Source organism: Camelus ferus, chromosome 23, assembly GCF_009834535.1.
Source record: "Camelus ferus isolate YT-003-E chromosome 23, BCGSAC_Cfer_1.0, whole genome shotgun sequence".
NCBI lineage: Eukaryota > Metazoa > Chordata > Mammalia > Artiodactyla > Camelidae > Camelus > Camelus ferus.
Genome location: NC_045718.1, coordinates 27,416,247 through 27,434,674, shown reverse-complemented (window position 1 = coordinate 27,434,674; position 18,428 = coordinate 27,416,247). Strand labels below are relative to the sequence as shown.

The 18,428-nt window shown below is 40.2% G+C and overlaps 1 protein-coding gene across 8 annotated transcripts in view; it reads right to left on the bottom strand.

Annotated features, from left to right (window-relative positions):
- Positions 1–276: 276 nt before the first annotated feature.
- The window catches only part of DESI2 (desumoylating isopeptidase 2), a 36,093-nt gene continuing 17,941 nt past the window's right edge, over positions 277–18,428 (bottom strand). For 4 of the 8 annotated variants that reach the window (XM_032466548.1, XM_032466552.1, XM_032466547.1 and 1 more), the window contains 4 exons: positions 16,647–16,719; positions 14,054–14,147; positions 12,412–12,553; positions 277–3,754 (listed from right to left, as the gene is read on the bottom strand). In XM_032466548.1, the coding sequence (XP_032322439.1) occupies positions 3,521–3,754; positions 12,412–12,553; positions 14,054–14,147; positions 16,647–16,719 (543 nt within the window). In that variant the 3' untranslated portion in view covers positions 277–3,520. Of the gene's footprint in view, positions 3,755–12,411; positions 12,554–14,053; positions 14,148–16,646; positions 16,720–17,079; positions 17,752–18,428 lie in introns of those variants that run through there. The other 4 variants (XM_032466554.1, XM_032466551.1, XM_032466553.1 and 1 more) reach the window with 3 other exon arrangements.

Here is an 18,428-nt window from a genome sequence, read left to right as displayed (position 1 = left end):
CAGCCGGGTGGGCACCACTGCCTGTGGGCAGTGCGGTGTGCTCTCTGACAGTTAAGGAGTTGGCCCATGGAACTGAGCTCAAGAGGAATACAGGGGAGTAAATGAACATGCAAATAAATACATGAGGAATATATGACGGAGAAGGGCCGGCTACGTCTCTGTAGAGCAGATCAGATTCTGAGTTTTAAAAATAACCTCCCGGCCCACCCCTCTTACCCCCCAAGGCAAATACATAACAGTTGCAATCTCCTGGAGGTCAGAAAGCACTATAAAGCATTTTTTATAAAAGTATTTTTTTAATAAATTGATGCATTTCAATGTTGTTAACATGATAGCCCAATGCTATATCAAGGTAGCAAAAGTGAAGATTCCTGGTATTTTTTATATAAACACTATGAATGACAGTACATTTGCATTAAACTTCACAAGAAATTATCCTCAGGTTCATGAAGATTCTTTAACAGCTGTTAACACCTTTCAAACAGTGAAGATGTGTATTGACTGAGCAGACAATGAAAGTCTAACGATTGAGCTGCACTTGAAAACCATCTGAAAGGGAAGGGGATACAGTGGCAGTATGGCCAGCTTGCTGAATAAAACCCAAGCCTTTAAAACGTAGTCACTGAAAGAAAATACAGCGTGTATCAAAATTACAGAGTACCTTGTAGAAATGGAGCTGTAAGAAGACACACAGATTAGAACCCTGAAGCAGTGGATGTGTTTCTACCCGTTTTGTGATGGAAAGCAGCCATGGATATAGAGTCCTGCAGCTGTCTGTAGAGCTGTATCTCCTCGTCCACACACGCAATGCTATCAGTGGGCTAAAACCAGAACTCCCTGCTCTGTACAAATGCTGGTGAAGGTAACGTGCGCTATTGCTGTGGGCCAGAGCAATAGTTGGCTGGACTTCTGGCATCAAGTGGAGGCTCTCTTTACTGCTGCAGCACTACCGTCTGCAATTCCATAAGCCACACTTCCCAAAGCTTATGCTCCCTTCCTAGGCTTCGGAAAAAAAGAACCCAAGAGCACCGAAAACAAACAGTAGAAACCAGCAGCTTCTGACCCTCTTAACACTGTATTACTGTCCAACTTACTGTGAGAAATGTTTCACTTGGTTAAAACTACAAAGAGCAACCCTGACACCATCATATCACGGGTGTCTTGATGACCGGATTTCTGATACAGGATTTTTCTTACTAGAGATCAGGTCAAGAACAAGATTCTCTTCCTTCAAGGGCAAGGGAAAGCTGGCTAAGTTCTAGTTAATTAAATTTGTTATTTTAAACTGCAGTGAAGGAACTGACTTAAATGAGATTTTCTAAAGTAAAAACATTCTTTTTATTTCTCACCCTCAAGTATGAGACTGCAAACAGTCTCATGTCCAGAACTTCATCCGCTGATTGTACACTATTGGGCCACTATTTATTTTTACTAGTTCCCGTAACACTCTTTTTGAACTCCAAATGCTGCAGGTGAGGGTAAATACAACAAAATAACAATAAAATCATCTGTGTGCTGAGGTGCTGGATTCTGGAGAAGCACAGGTGGAACGTCCCTGGCTATTCACCAAGAAATGCTTAAAAAATGACCACTCCTTCATGTGTGTCAGTAGCACAGATTTAAAATCAGGTATAATCAAGTGGATTAGAAAAAACTGGAATCCACCACATTATTTTTAAAAATCCCAAGCAAACTGCGCTAGACATTTCCCACTAACCTGGGTTACAGTAACAGGACTCATCTTTGAGTGAACAAATTCACTGCTGGAGTCTCAGCACGTTACTCTAAATCTCATTTCTAGACTGAGTCAACTTGCCATAAAGATCATATATTCCTTTCTGTCACATCTCTTAAAACAAGTGCTCTGCCCCCCTAAAAAATTGAGAATAATTTCTAAAGGCTTTCCTTTCCAGAAACAGAACAGTCAAAAGCATAAATTAGGTAAAGTGGCTTCATTTCCCTCAGGTTGAACCCAAGGTTTATTTTCCCTATGAACAGGGTGTGCTTAAGTTGACAAAATGAATCAAAAGTAGCTTATGGAAAAGTTAAAAATGTAGTTTACTGAAAGATATGTATCTTTACAAACAGCAATAGCAAACAGTCCAATCTAGAAGTTTAAATAAAAGTAGATGACTTTAAAACTAACAATATATATAAAGCTGAAGTCACTGCCTTGGATAATTTATACACTGCATCCAATATTTTATGTAGGACATTCATTCTTAAGGCAGATAAATTGAGTTTGACATGTAATGACTTGGCTCTTACATCCAAGGGTCAAACTGGGAGTAGACTTGAGCAGAGAGATTCCTTGCTAACGAGGACTTATCTATGGTGACAATTTCATTCTTAGAGTATGTTATGTAAGAGACATACATTTGAGGGAACAGAAAAAGATGAATTTTAAGACACACAAATATGATTTTTCAACAAGGAGTCAATGAGACTAGATTTTCTGTTACGAGGTGCAACTACTCCCATAGCAAACCAACTTTCTGATGTGGTACATAAAATCTTTAAAATAGCAAAGGATTAACTTTTTGGAGAGTGTTACTTTAGACTCCAGTTTTCAAGGTCTAGTATAAAAGGTAGCTTGAATAGTTAAAAGCAGCTGAATGAACTCACACTGCTACTCAGAAGGTTGCTACCTAGGATATTCCTACCCCATCAGCAAAATCCTCTGTAGGGAAGGTATCAACACGTATTAAATTAAAAAGCCCCTCAACACATGTGCAAAAACACCCATCAGTTACTAGCAAGAATATCTTTAACGAAAAACATCTTACTTACAGAGTCGGAGGCATCAAAGCCAGACTGACACAGGAGTGTGCCACCCCGCCCAGGTGGACGGGTATCTGGGATGTAAGCCACTGTCTGATGGGAACCTCAGGAGATGTGGTGCTCGGGCGGGGGCGCTGAGAGGAACTCGGCGCAGGCTCGGGCACCTCTCGCGCAGATCAAGGTCCCAAGCCCTCAGGGCTGTGCGTGCCCCTTCACCTCCCTGCATCCTAGTGCCAAAACGAAACAGTCACAGAAACAAACCACAGACCTAAAAGACGATTCTTAAGCAGGTGATGGTGACTGACTGTGTAAGAACCTTCCTTTGTGCCTATTATTTATGCCGTAGTTCGGGCAATTATCAGAAGTGTACAAAGATTACCTGCCTAATTTTTGAAGACATGAAGATTTTCTTCTTTCATGGTGGCAGGAGTCCATGCAAGATTTGTAAACAGCGATACAAAATACTGTAAACATAACTTAACAGAGCTTGTATAAAACTGAAGAAGTAAACCCCAATTTACAAGTGGGTAAAAAAAAGAGGGCAGCTTCATACAAAGTTCTCCCTCCTGCGCCAAGTGATTTTTTTTTTGATTACAAATATAATCCTGAGCTGAAAAACTGGGATTTGGGGGAGAGCCATCTTTGCATACAAAATATCCAAAGGACGCTTACTCTTTTACTTTTCTCTAGTGGCATTCAGCTGCCAGAGACAGTTCTGAATGTGGGACTTTGGACACATCTACAGTTTAGTGTGGCGCCCGGGCCTGGAGCCGGCTGCGGTGCTGGCCGTGGACGCGGATGCGGCAGCGTCCTCCGCTTCCTCCAGTTCATCCTGGAGCTCTTGGCTGACGCTGGACTGCAGGGCTGCGGGAGTGAGCCACTCCTTTGGGAGGCAACTCTGTAGAAAGGGTATACAGGAGCTGAAGTAGGCAAGTCTATTGATCCAGCGAGGAATCTCTTTCCCACAAAGAATCTACAGAGAAAGAGTGTTGTATTAGGCGAGGGGTTGAGGTTATCTGGTCCACTGCCAAGGAGCAGAGGGTTGGGGGGGAGGCTGATGTTCCAGAAAGCCACTGCTCGTTAGCCTTCGGCGCTGTAACTGCAGGCCTTTGACAACAAGCAGCTCCCTAACACGAAAGCCTGGGGTCCCCCCTACTGTCAGCTCCGTTCCTTCCTTTCTGAAGAACCTTGCTAAGTTGCTTACTTTCTGTATCTGTGATATCAAGCTATTTCCATTTGGCTCCTTTCTTCTTTGGTCTTTGCAACTGCTTTGATGCACATGTGAGAGTACTTTGAATACACAGAAGACAAGACTTGTTAATATAAGACATCAGAGTAACAGAAGCTGCAGGCAGAGCAGTCAGTCTTGGGTTATCTTCCTACCTGTGAATCCTCTTTTTCGCAGGTTGTTTTCTACTTCCCCCCCAGTATCTTCCACTGCATTTCCCCTGCCTCCTACTTGACCCCTTTGCCTCCATCTTTGCCCTACTTTTTCTAAGGAGCCCATACTGGCTGAGAAAGAAGTGTCTCCCCAGATGAAGACCTGGAGGGATGACCCTGCAGCGGAAGGGGAGCTGTGGTTGGGGCAGGGCGCCGGAGCCCGGCTGAGCTTCAGTCTGAGGACTCTGCTGGGGGTGGTGGCGTCAGGAGAAACCCTCCCAGCTGCCCATCTGCTGCTGCCCACTTCTCATCCTTATCCTGGTCTTTGGACTCCTGAGCCCTTCTTTTTTTTTTTTTTTTCTTCCGTTTCAAAAGTAAGAACTGGGTCTTCTATAATGCTAAATGCTAACTTGACTCTTTCATTACCTTCTCTCCCTTCTGCCATCAAAACTGGGCTTAGCTGAGTCCACGCTTTACTGTCCCTGTGGTGTTTTTGCCTCCAATCATGTCAAAGATTATAATCATCATCTGGAAGTACCAAGCATCTTAGCTTAGCTGGTTTCAAAGTATCTTATGTCCAAAAATTAGCTAAAATGTAAATAAGTCAGCACCTATAATCAAGCAATGTAACCTTTCTCCCTAAAGCTTCAGCCCTCTGACTTAATGGCTACATTTAAAAACTATGTCTCTGTCTTAACTACAGTGCTAGTGGGATGGTCTCACTGGAGGGAAGGTGACATGTTTCCATCGTTTCTGATTACCTGGCCTGGAAGCACAGAGGTAGACACGACTTAAAAATACCTGAAGACTGTGTGTGTGAACTAGATCTGGGGGAATGCTGAGCTGAAATATATCAAATATTTTTAAATCTGGGGAGGAGGGGGGAATCCATAATTATATAAACTTAAAAAAATGTGTTACCTTTGGAGAACGCTAGGGAACTGCACTGTGAGTTCCTGAGACCACTTGCAGGTTAGATGATTCGCTATGAGAGCTCACAGGACTTGGCATATAGCTGTATTCACAGCTATGATTTATTACAGTGAAAAGACACAAAACAAAATCAGGGGGGAAAAGGCACCCGGGGTGAAGCCCAGAGGAAATCAGGCATGAGCTTTCAAAGGTCCTCTCCCAGTGGAGTCACATGGGACTCACTTAATTCCCCCCATAAGGAGCTGTGACAACACACGTGAAGAGTTTGCTCAGGGAGCCATTGGAGACCCACCCAGTTCCTACGGTTTTCAGTTGGGCCCAGTCACGGAGGGAACCCTCTCCTAGCATGTACGGAAACTGGAGATTCCCAGAACCAAAGACAGGTTTAGTATAAATCACACTGTTGTACAAATGGTTCAGGCACAGTGAGCCACACTTACTTGTTTTGGGAATGGTGGGAACTTTCCAGAAAATCAAGTTCTCAGATGCAGCCAAGGGGAACTTTGCACACAGGCCTTTTTAAGGATAGCAGTCTCCAGCCTGCTTTCTTAACTTTTTTTTTTTTTTTGCACAGTCCATCCCCTTAGCCAAGCTGTCATTACAGCAAAAATTATAAAGGGACCCCATATAGCAGTGAGACCAACCGGAAGTACTGCTCTCAGTTATATCCTTCAGGGGTCCTGGACTTAGCCAGTTAAAACAAACCCAATTAGCCATAAAGGTTTATTTTAGAAACCCTGGTGGCCTCCTCAAGTTTTGGTATGAACCTTCTTTATCTGATCTGAGACACCAATTTAGGCACAGCACAACTCTGGCCAGTAAGCTGAAGTTGACCTGGAAGATTTTTGGGGCTGAGGCAGTGTCACGACAGTCAGGGTACAACACAGAGGGCACCCTCCAGAGGGCAAACATCAATCAGGCAGCACAGGTTTAAAAGGCCTCCAGGGTGCTTTCCCGCCATGGGTGAGCACTGTGGGCCGGCTACAGAATATGGGCCCCAATTCCTATGTCGAAATCCTAATCCTCAATGTGATGGTATTTGGAGGTGGGGCCTTTAGAAGGGAATTAGGTCACGAGTGGGATTAGAGCCCTTATAAAAGAGATCTGGGGGCTCCCCTACCCCTTCCACATGGGAGGACACAGCGAGAAGATGGCTTATAAACTAGGAGGCAGACCCTGCCCAGACACTGAAGTCTGTCAGTGTCTTGATCTGAGACTTCCCAGCCTCCAGACTGTGAGAAAAAGTTTTTATTGTTTACAAGCCACTCAGTCGTATCTTGTGAGAGCAGCCTGAGTGGATTCAGATGGAGCCTCTGCTCTAGGCTTTCTCATCTAGTCTGAAAACTGAGTTGACTCTTGGATTCAGAGGGACTGCCTGGAGGCAGTCGGTTCCAGACGGTTCTGTCTGTCTGTGACATGAGGTTCTCAGCCTCGTGAGTGTGGAGAACACCCAGGCATGTTTGGTGTGGGACGTGCAGGAGCTGGGCCACCTCTGCTGTCTCGCAGCCAGGACTGTCACTGTCATCACAGGCTCAGTGGCCTGTGTGAATTCAAGGTGCTTTTGCAGCAGCTGAGGAGGCAGCACGTACAGTTTTTCTTTTGGAAAAAGGCAGTATGGGAAACAAAGAGTATTAATGACTTACCTGTGCCTAATCTCCTCCCCAGGTGCCAGGGTTTTGTTTTGTTTTGTTGCTACAAAATCAGTGTGCCCCATTTAGCAACCATAAGCTTACGTTTAAAAAATTATCCCCTACTCTCATCCAGACTTTTTGTCTGGAAGAAAAGTATAAAAGAGGGACAAAAGAGTTTTGACAGGAAAATATTTTTATGTAATTTAACCAGATACACATCATATTGGGAATTGGATCAAATTCTGAATCTTCAGAAAATTTCAAAATGGGTTTATATAGCCACTCACTCCTTTCATCCTAATCATTTATCTAGTGAACGGCCTAGAACATCTCCTCCTGATCCTGGGGATGGAGAGCTGCATGTCGTAACCACACTACCTTAGGAAGGTGTGTGCACCGGAGACAGGGGGGACGGCAGGACAGCTAGGCTACCAGTCCACTGCTGCAAACTGCAACTACTCCAGAAAGTCGCTAAGTGACTTGCGGTGCACCACCCCTGAGAGGGGGCTGAGGGTAGGTTCTGTCAGGAGTTGGTGGCGGGGTTATAGTCCTGGTGGTGGGCTTTCCTCCAACTTGCAGCTTTTGGCAATAACCATCAAGTTAGGAAGGTAATCAGTCTCTGTATGAGACACACAGAGCTGATCAGCAGCTCAATTTCAGATGATCCCAATGAAGCAAGGAGTCCTTCCCTGTGGACACCCGCAAGGACACCGCTTCATGATGGCTGGGTAGTTTAGGGCTCCAGAGATGGGTGTCCTAAATCTGCAACGGTGCCCAAGCAGAAGTTCTGTTCCCTGGCCTATACGTTTTCAGGTTAGCCCAGCTCGTGCTGAGGCTGACACAGTGTAGTGTGTAGCAGACTGTTAGGTTTTAGCTTAAGAGTCAAGTCTAGGCAATTATGGGCGTGAATTGAGGATTTCAAAAAGAGCCAAGGGCTCTTCTTTGGCAGCAATAAAGCCGAGATGCTACAGGGCCAGAGAGCCAAGTTTCTGAGTTCAAGCAATAAGCAAGGGTTTCCTAAGCCCTTTCTAAGATCCACTCAAAAATACACAAATCAGGCTGAAAAATCATCAGCTTCTATGTGTCAGACATCAGATTTTTACAACAGCTCATTAGCAACTAAAACTGCCTTTTAAAACTTTAGAAGTGTATTTCCATCTGGAGACTCTCTCTTTTTATGTTGTCCGCCTTTTTCCAGAGGCTGCAATGCGCAAAATCATAGTAAAAACAATCACTTATGGAGACTTTTTTTTGAGTCTTATTTTCTTTTAATAATCAAAAAACTTAAATTTCATCCACCCGATGGCAGAAAAAAGCAAGGTAGTTGTCCCACTACCACTTTTTCTTTGCAGCATTTCCTGACTGAGACAATCCCTGCATGATTTATGAAATTATAAGCATAAAAAACATTTTATATCAATTTCTGTCATATATCCATAGATGCAATAACCACAAAATAAAAGCCATTAAAAAAAAAAAACACACAAAACCCTTCCTTCTTTCCTCATTGCAAATTTACTCAAACTCCTAGCAATAAATTCAGCATTTACAGGTTTAATACTACAGCTCCCTGGGGAGATCATAGTGGGGGTGAAAAAAGACTGGAGTGTCCCCGTTCTCCACGTTCCCTCTGCCCCGGCTCTGTAACTGATTTCCTCACCCTTCTTCTCACTTGGACAAGACAGCAACACAAACGTGCAGCACTTCTGGCTCACCCCGGGGCCTCTCCCCTTCCCACCCGGAGGGGAGAACAAAGCCTAGGGAACCCACTGGCTGCGCTGCTGTCCCCACGTTTGGCTCTCCTGGAGCTGACCTGTCATCTTCTAATTCGGCAGGTACCTTTCACCTCTCACAGCAGACAGCAGCTCAACTGCTATTTCACATCACAGATGACTCCACAGCCACCCAGGAGCAAAAGGTTTGCCAGACCCCCCTGCTTCATCCTTTCTTCCCTCACACAGTCCAGCAGTCACAGCTCCGTGAATCAGGGTCATTCCAGTGAACCCCACTTCTGATGCTGACTGTATTGGGGGTCCACAAGACCCAGGTATGATAATTTGCTGGGACACATGGGATTCAGCACATTGTCAAACTCAAGGCTATGACCTATTACAGCAGAAGATATAAAGCAAAATCAGTGAAGGCAAAAAAAAAAAAAAAAAGGCACAGGGGCCAAAGTCTGGAGGAAACCAGGCAGTAAGCTTTCAAGTGACCTCTCCCAAATGGGTCCCATAATTCCCTTGGCAATGGGCTGTGATCACACATGTGATGTGCTGTCTACCAGGGAGACTCAATATAGACCCAGTGCCCAAGGCTTTTGTTGGGGACTGGTCACAAAGGCATCCTCAGTCTAGAAAGTACCAAAATTCCAGATTCCCAGAGAAAAAGCAGATGCTCAGCATAAACCAAATTGCTTAAACAAATAGGTAAGGAATCATGAGCCACTCAGTTCTGGGAACCGTGGGAGCCCTCCTGAAATCCAAGTTCCCAGATGCCGGCCAAAGACCAACCCTGCTTCCTGAGGACAGCAATCTGAAGCCGGCTATGTTAACTTTTTTCTGCATAGCACAGGAACCAATTCATTTTTTGAAGACTGTTAAGCAAAGGAAGAGACTCAAGGATCCATCCTACCTCTCCTATGTGGACTGAACCTCAGGGTAACAAGCAGTATGGCCTTTATTTAGATCCGATTCAAACAAACTGTTAAAAAACTATGACTGTTGGGGAAATTACCACATTGTATATTTGAATAATATTAAGGAATGAATGTTAATTTTTTAAGGTGTGATAACATATTGTAGTTATGTTACAAAGAATCCTTATCTTTAGAGCTACAAAGTAAAACATTTATAATTGAAAGAATTATAAAATATCTGGGATTTATTTCAAAATAATCCAGGGATGAGAGTATTATTTCCAAGTTGGTACTTACAGATGAAACAAAATTACCCATGGATTGATAATTTTGAAGCTAAGTGATAGGTATACAGCAGCTCATTATATTAGTTGCTCTACTTTTTTTCAGGTTTCGAATTTTCCACTGAAAATATTAATTTACAAAAGGCATTTCGACCAGTAGTATTAGTAACGGCAATGCCATTCTTCTTGCTAGTGACTGGTTTAGAAATAGGCATTTGACCCATTCTGGCCATGAAACGTGACCTGCTTTGGAAAGGGTGGGAGGTTCTAGAAAAAGTCTCACTGTTCCTCAGAGAGAAGGGAGAGACAGTTTTCTTCTTTCTCTGGGTGGTGCTGTATCTGGACATGGTGCCTAAATTTGTTGCAACTATCTCAAAACCATAAAGAGAGCTAGCCTGACCTAAGGGCAGAGCCAGCTCAACAGCCTAAGGATGGCAGCTCAGAGAGATGAAAAGGCCTTAGGTCACTGGTGACACACACTGTTGAGACACTGACCACACTGACATGGAGCCTGCTTTATCCTGGACTTCTTGTTTTGTGAGACAGAACACTTCCTCAATGTCTAAGCCAATCTGAACCAGATTCAAATGCATCTAACATGTAGAGTAGGGGCTGACAAACTATCTAGTAAGGGCCAAACAGATATTTTAGGCTTTGCAGACCCTGTGGTTTCTATCACAACTACTCAACTCTGCTGCTACAGCCTGAAAACAGTAAAGGCGACAGGTTTAAAAAAAAAAAGAGTGTGGGTGTGTCCCAATCAAATTTTATACACAATGAAAATGTGAATTTAATATAATTTATAAATGTCACCACATATTCTTCTTTTGGCCTTTACCCAACCTTTAAAAATGGAGAAACCATCTTTAGCTTGCAGGCTGTAAAAAAACGAGGTGGTAGGCTGGTGTCGGTGTGCAGGTTATAGTGGTTTGCTAATCCCTGCTGTAGAGAAGCATCTGAACCAATATCTGTAATGTTAAATGTTGATAATTCTTAGAGTTTTTGGAAAAATGTTGAATAACAGATTACATATACCAGCAATCAATTATAAGTAATCTATGATTTTGTGTATCTGCAACTGGTTACATGACACACACAGAAACTATGTCATCAAAGATGTGAAAGTACATTAGATTTATTAACTTTTCAAGCATGTCTAACATTAAATGTGTTTGAGTTGATTATATGGGGTTTAGTAAAAACAGTCCCTTACTTCCTTTACTATCCAGAGTTCTAGTCTTAGTTCTGTCACTGACAAGCTGGCTCGCCTTGGCTAAGTCACCTAATTTGAGTCTGTTTCTTTAACAATTCAGCACTCACACGAGTGAAAGCATGAAAACTGTGACCTAAAAAGACGGCTCCAGGGACACCTAGAGTTGTTTTCTGGGCCCTCAACTGTAACATGGTTTTACGGTTAGACCAGGGCTGAGGTGGTGTTATAGATGCTCAAGAAAGCTATTAATTATTTGAGAGAGAATAAATCGGAACCAGGGGAAGTAATGATGGCGCACAACGAGCACTGAGCTCAGGAGTCTGTGTCTCATCTGGGTTCTCCGTAACAACCTTGGTAAGTCATTTCCCCAATCAAGGCCTGTTTCCTAGACTGTAAAATGAGGAGACTGGATTAGATGTTGTCTAAAATCTCTGCTAATTTTAACATTTTATGGACCTTTGAATGCACTCCCTACAGATATAACATCTAGGGTCAAGAAAGCTTAGACGCACCTTCCCTCTTCCCTGAACACTGACTTGATCGCCTCTGTGGTACCAACTGCATCTGCTAGACTCGTGGGGGCTCCTCTAACTTTCACACTCATGTCAATCACCCGGGGATCCTGTTAAAATGAAGGTTCTGACTCAGCACATCTATGGTGGGGTAGAGATAATATGTATCTTACAAACTCCTCTGTGATGCTGAAGCAGCTGGTCCTCAAAGCATAATTTGAGAAGCACAGTGACAGTGTGCCATCGTCCTGTTTGAAAGCTGTGCTGTGGGAGCCGCGGGAAAGTGACAAGGGCCAGGCAGCCAAGCATCGCTGCGAGGGGCCGCTGAAAGAGCAGCTCATCTCTCCTTCACACACTGCGCATTGCCTGTGGTGCCTGGTGTGCCCACTGCAACCACCTAGTGCCTGTGGTGCCTGGTGTGCCCACTGCAACCACCTGCTAGGATCAGAGAGCCGGGAAGCTGTTTCAACTGCTGTTTAATTCTCTAGGCTTTATTTTATAATCTTTTGCCTTCTTCCCTCCATTTTCTTTTTTAAGGTCCTTTAATTTGGATCTAGTTTTGGTCTTCTGCTTGGGAGTCAAGAATTGGGAAGGCAAGTAAGTGCCTGTGTGATAAATTGGCAGAGTAAAATTTCAAGATAGGAGAAATGAATTACTCATTAATAAGTAAGAGCCAGAAAAAATTTCAAGTTGGCAACTAAAATTTAGAAAAAGAGACATCTTAGTGGCTAACAAGTCACTTAGGCATTCATCTTTAAAAGTGAAAGTATAAGGTCATAATAAAATGAGTTAGAATAAGAGGCAATTGTTCGTCCTCAGTCTCTCTACCCACTGAAAGTCATGAACATAATTACAATTTAAAACTGTAAAGACTCTAAAGTTACCAACTTTGGAAAGGCCTTTCATACAAAAAACCCACTAAAATACTGTATTTCATACAACATAAATAATCAGAAAAAAAATTGACTAAATATAGTGTGATAGTAAGTATACTAGTAAATATTATTTACTTGAAGAAGTTTTAAAATAAAATTTAATTTACCTCTGATAAAGCCGAAGAAAAGTGATTGCAGTTTTTATGCATCAAATGATAGGCATTGCCTTTGTATTCTTTTCCCAGTTCTTCTACAATTTTTTCTATATCATCTTCTAGGAAGTCAGTGCTCCCTAAAACAACAGCTTCTCTTAAAGAACAAATAGAAAAAAAAATAACATAGCTATGTGAGTTACAGGTATTACAGGTTTGCTTACGTACTTGCTTATTTCCAGGAACATTATGACTGGTGTAACACAGTAGGATTAATGTCATAAAACTAAAAGGCAAATGAGATAACTTTAATAATCTCAATTATTTTAGCTTATACTTTTTAAGAGCGACGAACTCTTAAACACATTACTTAATAATACAAATGAAAAATAAGCCATCTTCTTTATTAAATAGTATCATTATATTAAAATGTCATACTACAGTTATTTTTACTACTACTGCATTTACAGTTACATTATCAGAGAACCAGATCCATGCTGCAAACATTCTTGCTTAATTACACTTGCCATCAAATGGCTGGTCATATTCTCACTCAGAAATAATCTCTTAAGTTATCTGCCACTGTGTTGCAGTGAGATGAACTGTCAAATGACTAATTTTTTTTAAAGCATTATAAAACCAAAATAAAAAAATACATCAAACCAAGAAACAAGTCAAAAACAAAACAAAACAAAACAAAAAGCAAACAAACAAAAAACTCTCCAGAACTACTAGCCTGGAAATGCAATAGATATTATTCAACAGAAAGTAGAGTTTTAGTCAGATACAAGAAAGCGGAAAATACTTAGAAAACCATTTTATCTAGTAGTCTTGACAAAAAGGAGTCCTAAGGAAAAGACTCGGTGGCATTATAGCACTTAGATTAGCTATAGGCTAAGAGAACCATTAACCTACTAGTGATAAAAATATACAGACCTATACTGAATTTCAATGTTATAACCACATTTTACTATTTTTCACTTGGCAAGTTAACTATTATAGGCTCAGAGGTTTCTTTAAAGCTCCTTGAAACTAAGATTCTAAGTGCCACTTTAAATACAAAGCTTAACTAAGGAATGGAAATTTAATCATCAGCATTCAGGTTTTCAGTGCTGTTTACTACTCATAAGGCCCTAGAGTACACTCATATCTGCACGTTTTAGGTTTAGCAATGCATGTAATAAATGCACCTTAACAATAGTTTCTTGGCTAATCTGTTCAAATTATTTTAGTTTAGTAATTTCAAGTTTATAACAGTGTCCTTTTAATTGGGAAAATGAAGAGATTTTTAAGTGTTAGGTAGGTCACAATAAATCCTTCCTCTATCTCTCCCCAAATAGGAGCTCGAGGGGAAGCAATCATTATATAGGAATGTTTTTCTAAAGCAGAATCTTACACCAAGGTAAAAAGCATTTTAAAAATAGAGTAACTTTGTCCTGAGTAAGAGCAACAGACTAGCTTATTTCAGGCACTTTATCTGGCTGATTACCATCTTTACACAATTTAGATAGATTTGATTTTAAAGTGTCAGCAACTAAAACAATGTTAAAGAAACATTTTAACTTCCTAGATACTAATCTATAGAATGAATTCTGTATGCCTGAAACCAAGCTTTGGCACCTAAGACAGTGTAATAAAAATTATCCTCCCTACTTACTTAAATTTAAATGTTTCTCCTAGTTCAGAAGCATTTCCTGGGGAAATTTCAAATATTCCAGAAAAGGGGTAAGGATGGCCACCATAAGCAAATTCTGAAAAGAGAAAACTCATGATTTTTAGTATTTATCACATAAAATTTAACCAGAATGCTGAATCAGCTTTAAGAAATGATGAAGATAATGATACCATCTAATATTTTTCAGTTTATTAATGCTTTTACAAACAACTCATTTAGCTATTACTTGTACAGAACAGTTGACGCAAAAGACCTGAAACTCTAATAACAAAAGATGCTCAAAGGTACTCCTGACTTCTATATTTATGTTGTCTGGAGGAGAGTGACTAACACTAAAAAGTGAATAAAGTCTCTGTGCTTATCTATCACACCAAACTAAGTAGGTGGTCAGTTCAGTGTTCTGACACTTTCTAAATTAAAGTGATCAAATTTCAGACTTGCACTTTACTGGAAAAACTGTCTAATAACAATGAGTTTTCATGGTTCCTGGGATGAAGACTTGGCTTAACTTTGAGTAGGAGTGAAACATTAACAAACCCGAAAAGCTAACTTCAATTCCCCTCATTCAAGAAAAAATAAGCTGCAAAATTAACACGTACACCCACTCACAGACTCCACAGCACGTCTCTAAAGCTAGACGAGAGCTACTTGCCCTACAGTGAATGCACATCCTGGTCATCAGACACAAACTCTCATCTAGAACAAAAATGGAGAACGGTTTCAAACCAGGAAAGAACTAAAATCTCCGACAATTCTGAGATAGGTAGATATTTAAATGGCAAATCTTGCTGACTTACTTAAAGAATTCCAGACATATGCTTAAGTTAATCTCATCACTTAAAATTTATTAAATATAATCTTACAAGGTCTTAGAACAAAGCATGGTTAAGAATAAGGCAATTCTAAGTTTACTTTTGGTTCAGACCTTTCAGAAAAAAAAGCAATAATGTAGAAGAAAGTATGCAGCATTTAATTCTGAAATATACAATAAAAATTTAATAGAATTTTTATAAAACATTGTAGATAAGGTTAGACATGGAAAGATTTAGATTTTTAACTTTCTCAATTATAGTAAGAAAAGTTGTAGTAGACTCATTTTTCTTCTATTCAAGAAGCAATAATTCACTTTTAGGAACGTATCTGGCCCTAGCTTTGCTGTTTTGAACCACGTTTTTAATTGTTCCTAGGTTATTTTATGAATGAGAGCAGTGATTAGGCAGATAAAAGAACAATGGACTAGTATATAAGAATACTTGGGTTCAAGTCCTAGTTTTGTTAATTATTAGCAGTGTGACATTCAAGTTTCAGTTTCCTCATCTGAAAACTGGAGAAAAATGCCCCATGCTGAGTTTTAGCTCAGAGCAGCACGGCCATCTGGTTCAAAACTTGATGGCACTTTAAAAAACTGTAACACACCATATAAATTCAGCTAAAATGAAATATACACTCAGCCTTGGCAAAGCCGAGTGAAACAGGGAGCAAACACACACACTACGATTTCACCGACAGTAATACTCCAATCACTGAAATTTTCAGCAGGAGCCTCACTGCTTTTTGGGATTATTTGGTAGATGCAGCCTTTCAAGTAAAATGGACCTTAAATGGCAGATCTTTACAGCCACATTTAATATGGTACATTGCACCTAGAAGCAGCTAATCTGGCATAAAAAAGGAACAGTACAAACACCACACTGACACATTTAAGTAAATGAGCCTTTTCTTTGTATTAGCCAAGGCAGGTAGAAGTCTTCAGGGGTAACCAGGAGTAAACTGCAATAACATATTCTAGGAGGTCACAAAGACTGCCTAGGTGAAGCAAATAAAGGCATTTCTGCTATAGGGAGAGTTATGATTCAAACTGTGTACCATGTCAACCTTGATGAAATCAGCAATGTGATGTGTCTTGCGCAGACCATTAACACTTACAACTCGATCAGGTTACCTTGCACCAAGACAGGAAATTAGAACAAAGGAAAAAGTTGTTGAAACAGAGCTGCTTGGTTTGAGTGGCTCCAGTCATGTTTATCATAATAAAGGGTAATAAAGCATAAAAAGGGCTGAGTTAATGACAAAAGCCATTACTCTTGAGCAAAAAGCTAGATGTAATCAAAGGCACTTGTAGGTCTACAAAAGCAAATTTATTACTGAAATTCCCTCAGGAAATTGGTATTTCACATTTGACACTTTAGCACCACTTTTCCAACAAAAATGATTGTTTTTATTATATTATTTTTCAAAGTATAAGGTTTCTTAGGAACTCCAATATATATTAAAGCAAAACTATCATGGTATAACAATCTCAAAAGGAAAATATTTTTTAAGACATAATATTTAGAATGTAAGGTAAGTAAATCAATGTTCACTTGTGTACTTTAGAGTATTTTATCCCCAAATACATTCAGTTTGGGGCATTTTCCCAAAATACAGTATAAGCAAATATGGGGAGATTTTCTTCTACTTTCTACCATAAAGTATGGAAGTGCTTTAAAAAAAAGAGAGCTATAGTCATGGTTTTGTAACTCTTTTAAAGGAAAAATTTCTTCAGAAAGTATATTTAGACCATGTGTACGCGTACCTCTGCCATATACTTCAATTCCTGAATGAAAAACTCCAATTCCAATGGATGAGGTGTATTCGTTCATCCAGTACTACGGGGAAAAAAAAGAAGAAGATTCAGAATATTTGTTCCTTTACGACTCAACTCCACCTTACAGCAGGCTACTTCCCAGATCCTTCCCTGAACACTCAGGCCTTTCTAATCCCGTTTCATGGTATTTTTCCCTGTAGCTCTGAAACTCCCACGACAACAGCCCACTCAGTCCCACCTCCATGCCTCTGCTTGTGCCACATCCTATGTGGATGCCTCCCTGGGTTAAAACAAATGTCTCACTTTGTGTATGAGCACCTCATCTGAGGATTAGAGCATAAGCCATAAAATCTAAACCCAGTTAGGGTGGGAAAAAAATTGGTATAAAAGCTCTCCTGTTAGTGACTTAAAAAAAAATCACCTGTAATGTCTGCTTTTGTATCTGTTTTTCTTCTGTCTTAAGTGTTCCCTTTCATTCTCTGAAGACAGGGGTATTTTATTCTTTTTCAGAAACATTTGACATAATGTCCTGTTCAGCTCAAAGTCTGATAATGATAATATAGGAATAAATAATATGAGGCACAAAGGTTAGAATAATCTTCTTACCGTTGGCATGAAGAAAAACTTCTCAGAAAAGGTAATAAAGATCTGAACTTCATTTTTAGGAACAAATGAGATTTCTCCAGACAGAAAATTTGAGGGAATTAAATGAGGTGGGGGTTGGGGGTGGAATGCAAAGGAAATGCCAGGAAGAGGAAAAGGTGGTATGATGTGAAATTATGTGAGATGACTGTGAAAGGGGTTACGGTGGAGTGAAGAAGGTTATACCTAGAAGAAGGTAAAAGAGTTAACAGCTGATTAAACACTTAGGTAACACTGATCAGTGTTACAAACCTACTAGAGTTCTCCCAGATTAGAGACTAGATTATCTGTCTTTAATTTTTCTAGGTTTATTCAAGCCTTAACTTTGGCTCCAGACCCCTGGTTTCTCCCAGAACTGGGAAAATGCACTTTTTCATACATTGCTGGAAGAAGCTTAAATGAATAAAGTAGGTTTTTTCCCCCTTAAAATGTTTCTGGAAGAAAAATTAAATAATAAACAAGAAATATTTTAGAAAGAACATGGGATTTTCTCATCTAGATATCAAAATACTCATTGTAACAGTATGGTACTATTGCAGGAGCAGACCCTTGTATATTAAGAATCTGGTGTACAATAAAAGTGGTATTTAAAATTAATGATAAAGGGTAACTTATTATAAATGGGCTGATAAAGCTGATTATGCATAAAAGTATACTTCATGTATCAACAAAAAGGAACTGATGCATGCAGCAACAGGAATGAACTCTGAAAACGTTACACTAGGTGAAATAAGTCAATCACAAAACACCATATATGGTATGATTTTGTTTATATGAAATGCCTAGAATAAGTAAATTTATACAGATAGAAAAAAAGATCTACCAACTTGTATACCAAATGGCAAAAGAGTATATAATTTCACAGTTGGCAAACCTAAACAAAAACTGGACACGAAATGCCCAAGGATAAATTTTCCTTCAGATACAACAGATACTTTGTTCCTTAAAAAAAAAAAAAAAGGAATTTGGCATTATAACAAAGTTTTCTCTGTTAGCAAAGTGAAAACCAAGAAATTCATAAAGAAAAAAGTTCCCACTTCCCTATTCTTCTAAGAAATGGTCCAATATAAACTTCAGTAAGAGTGAAATAAAATATACAGACACCACCCCTCAAGTGAAAAAAATACT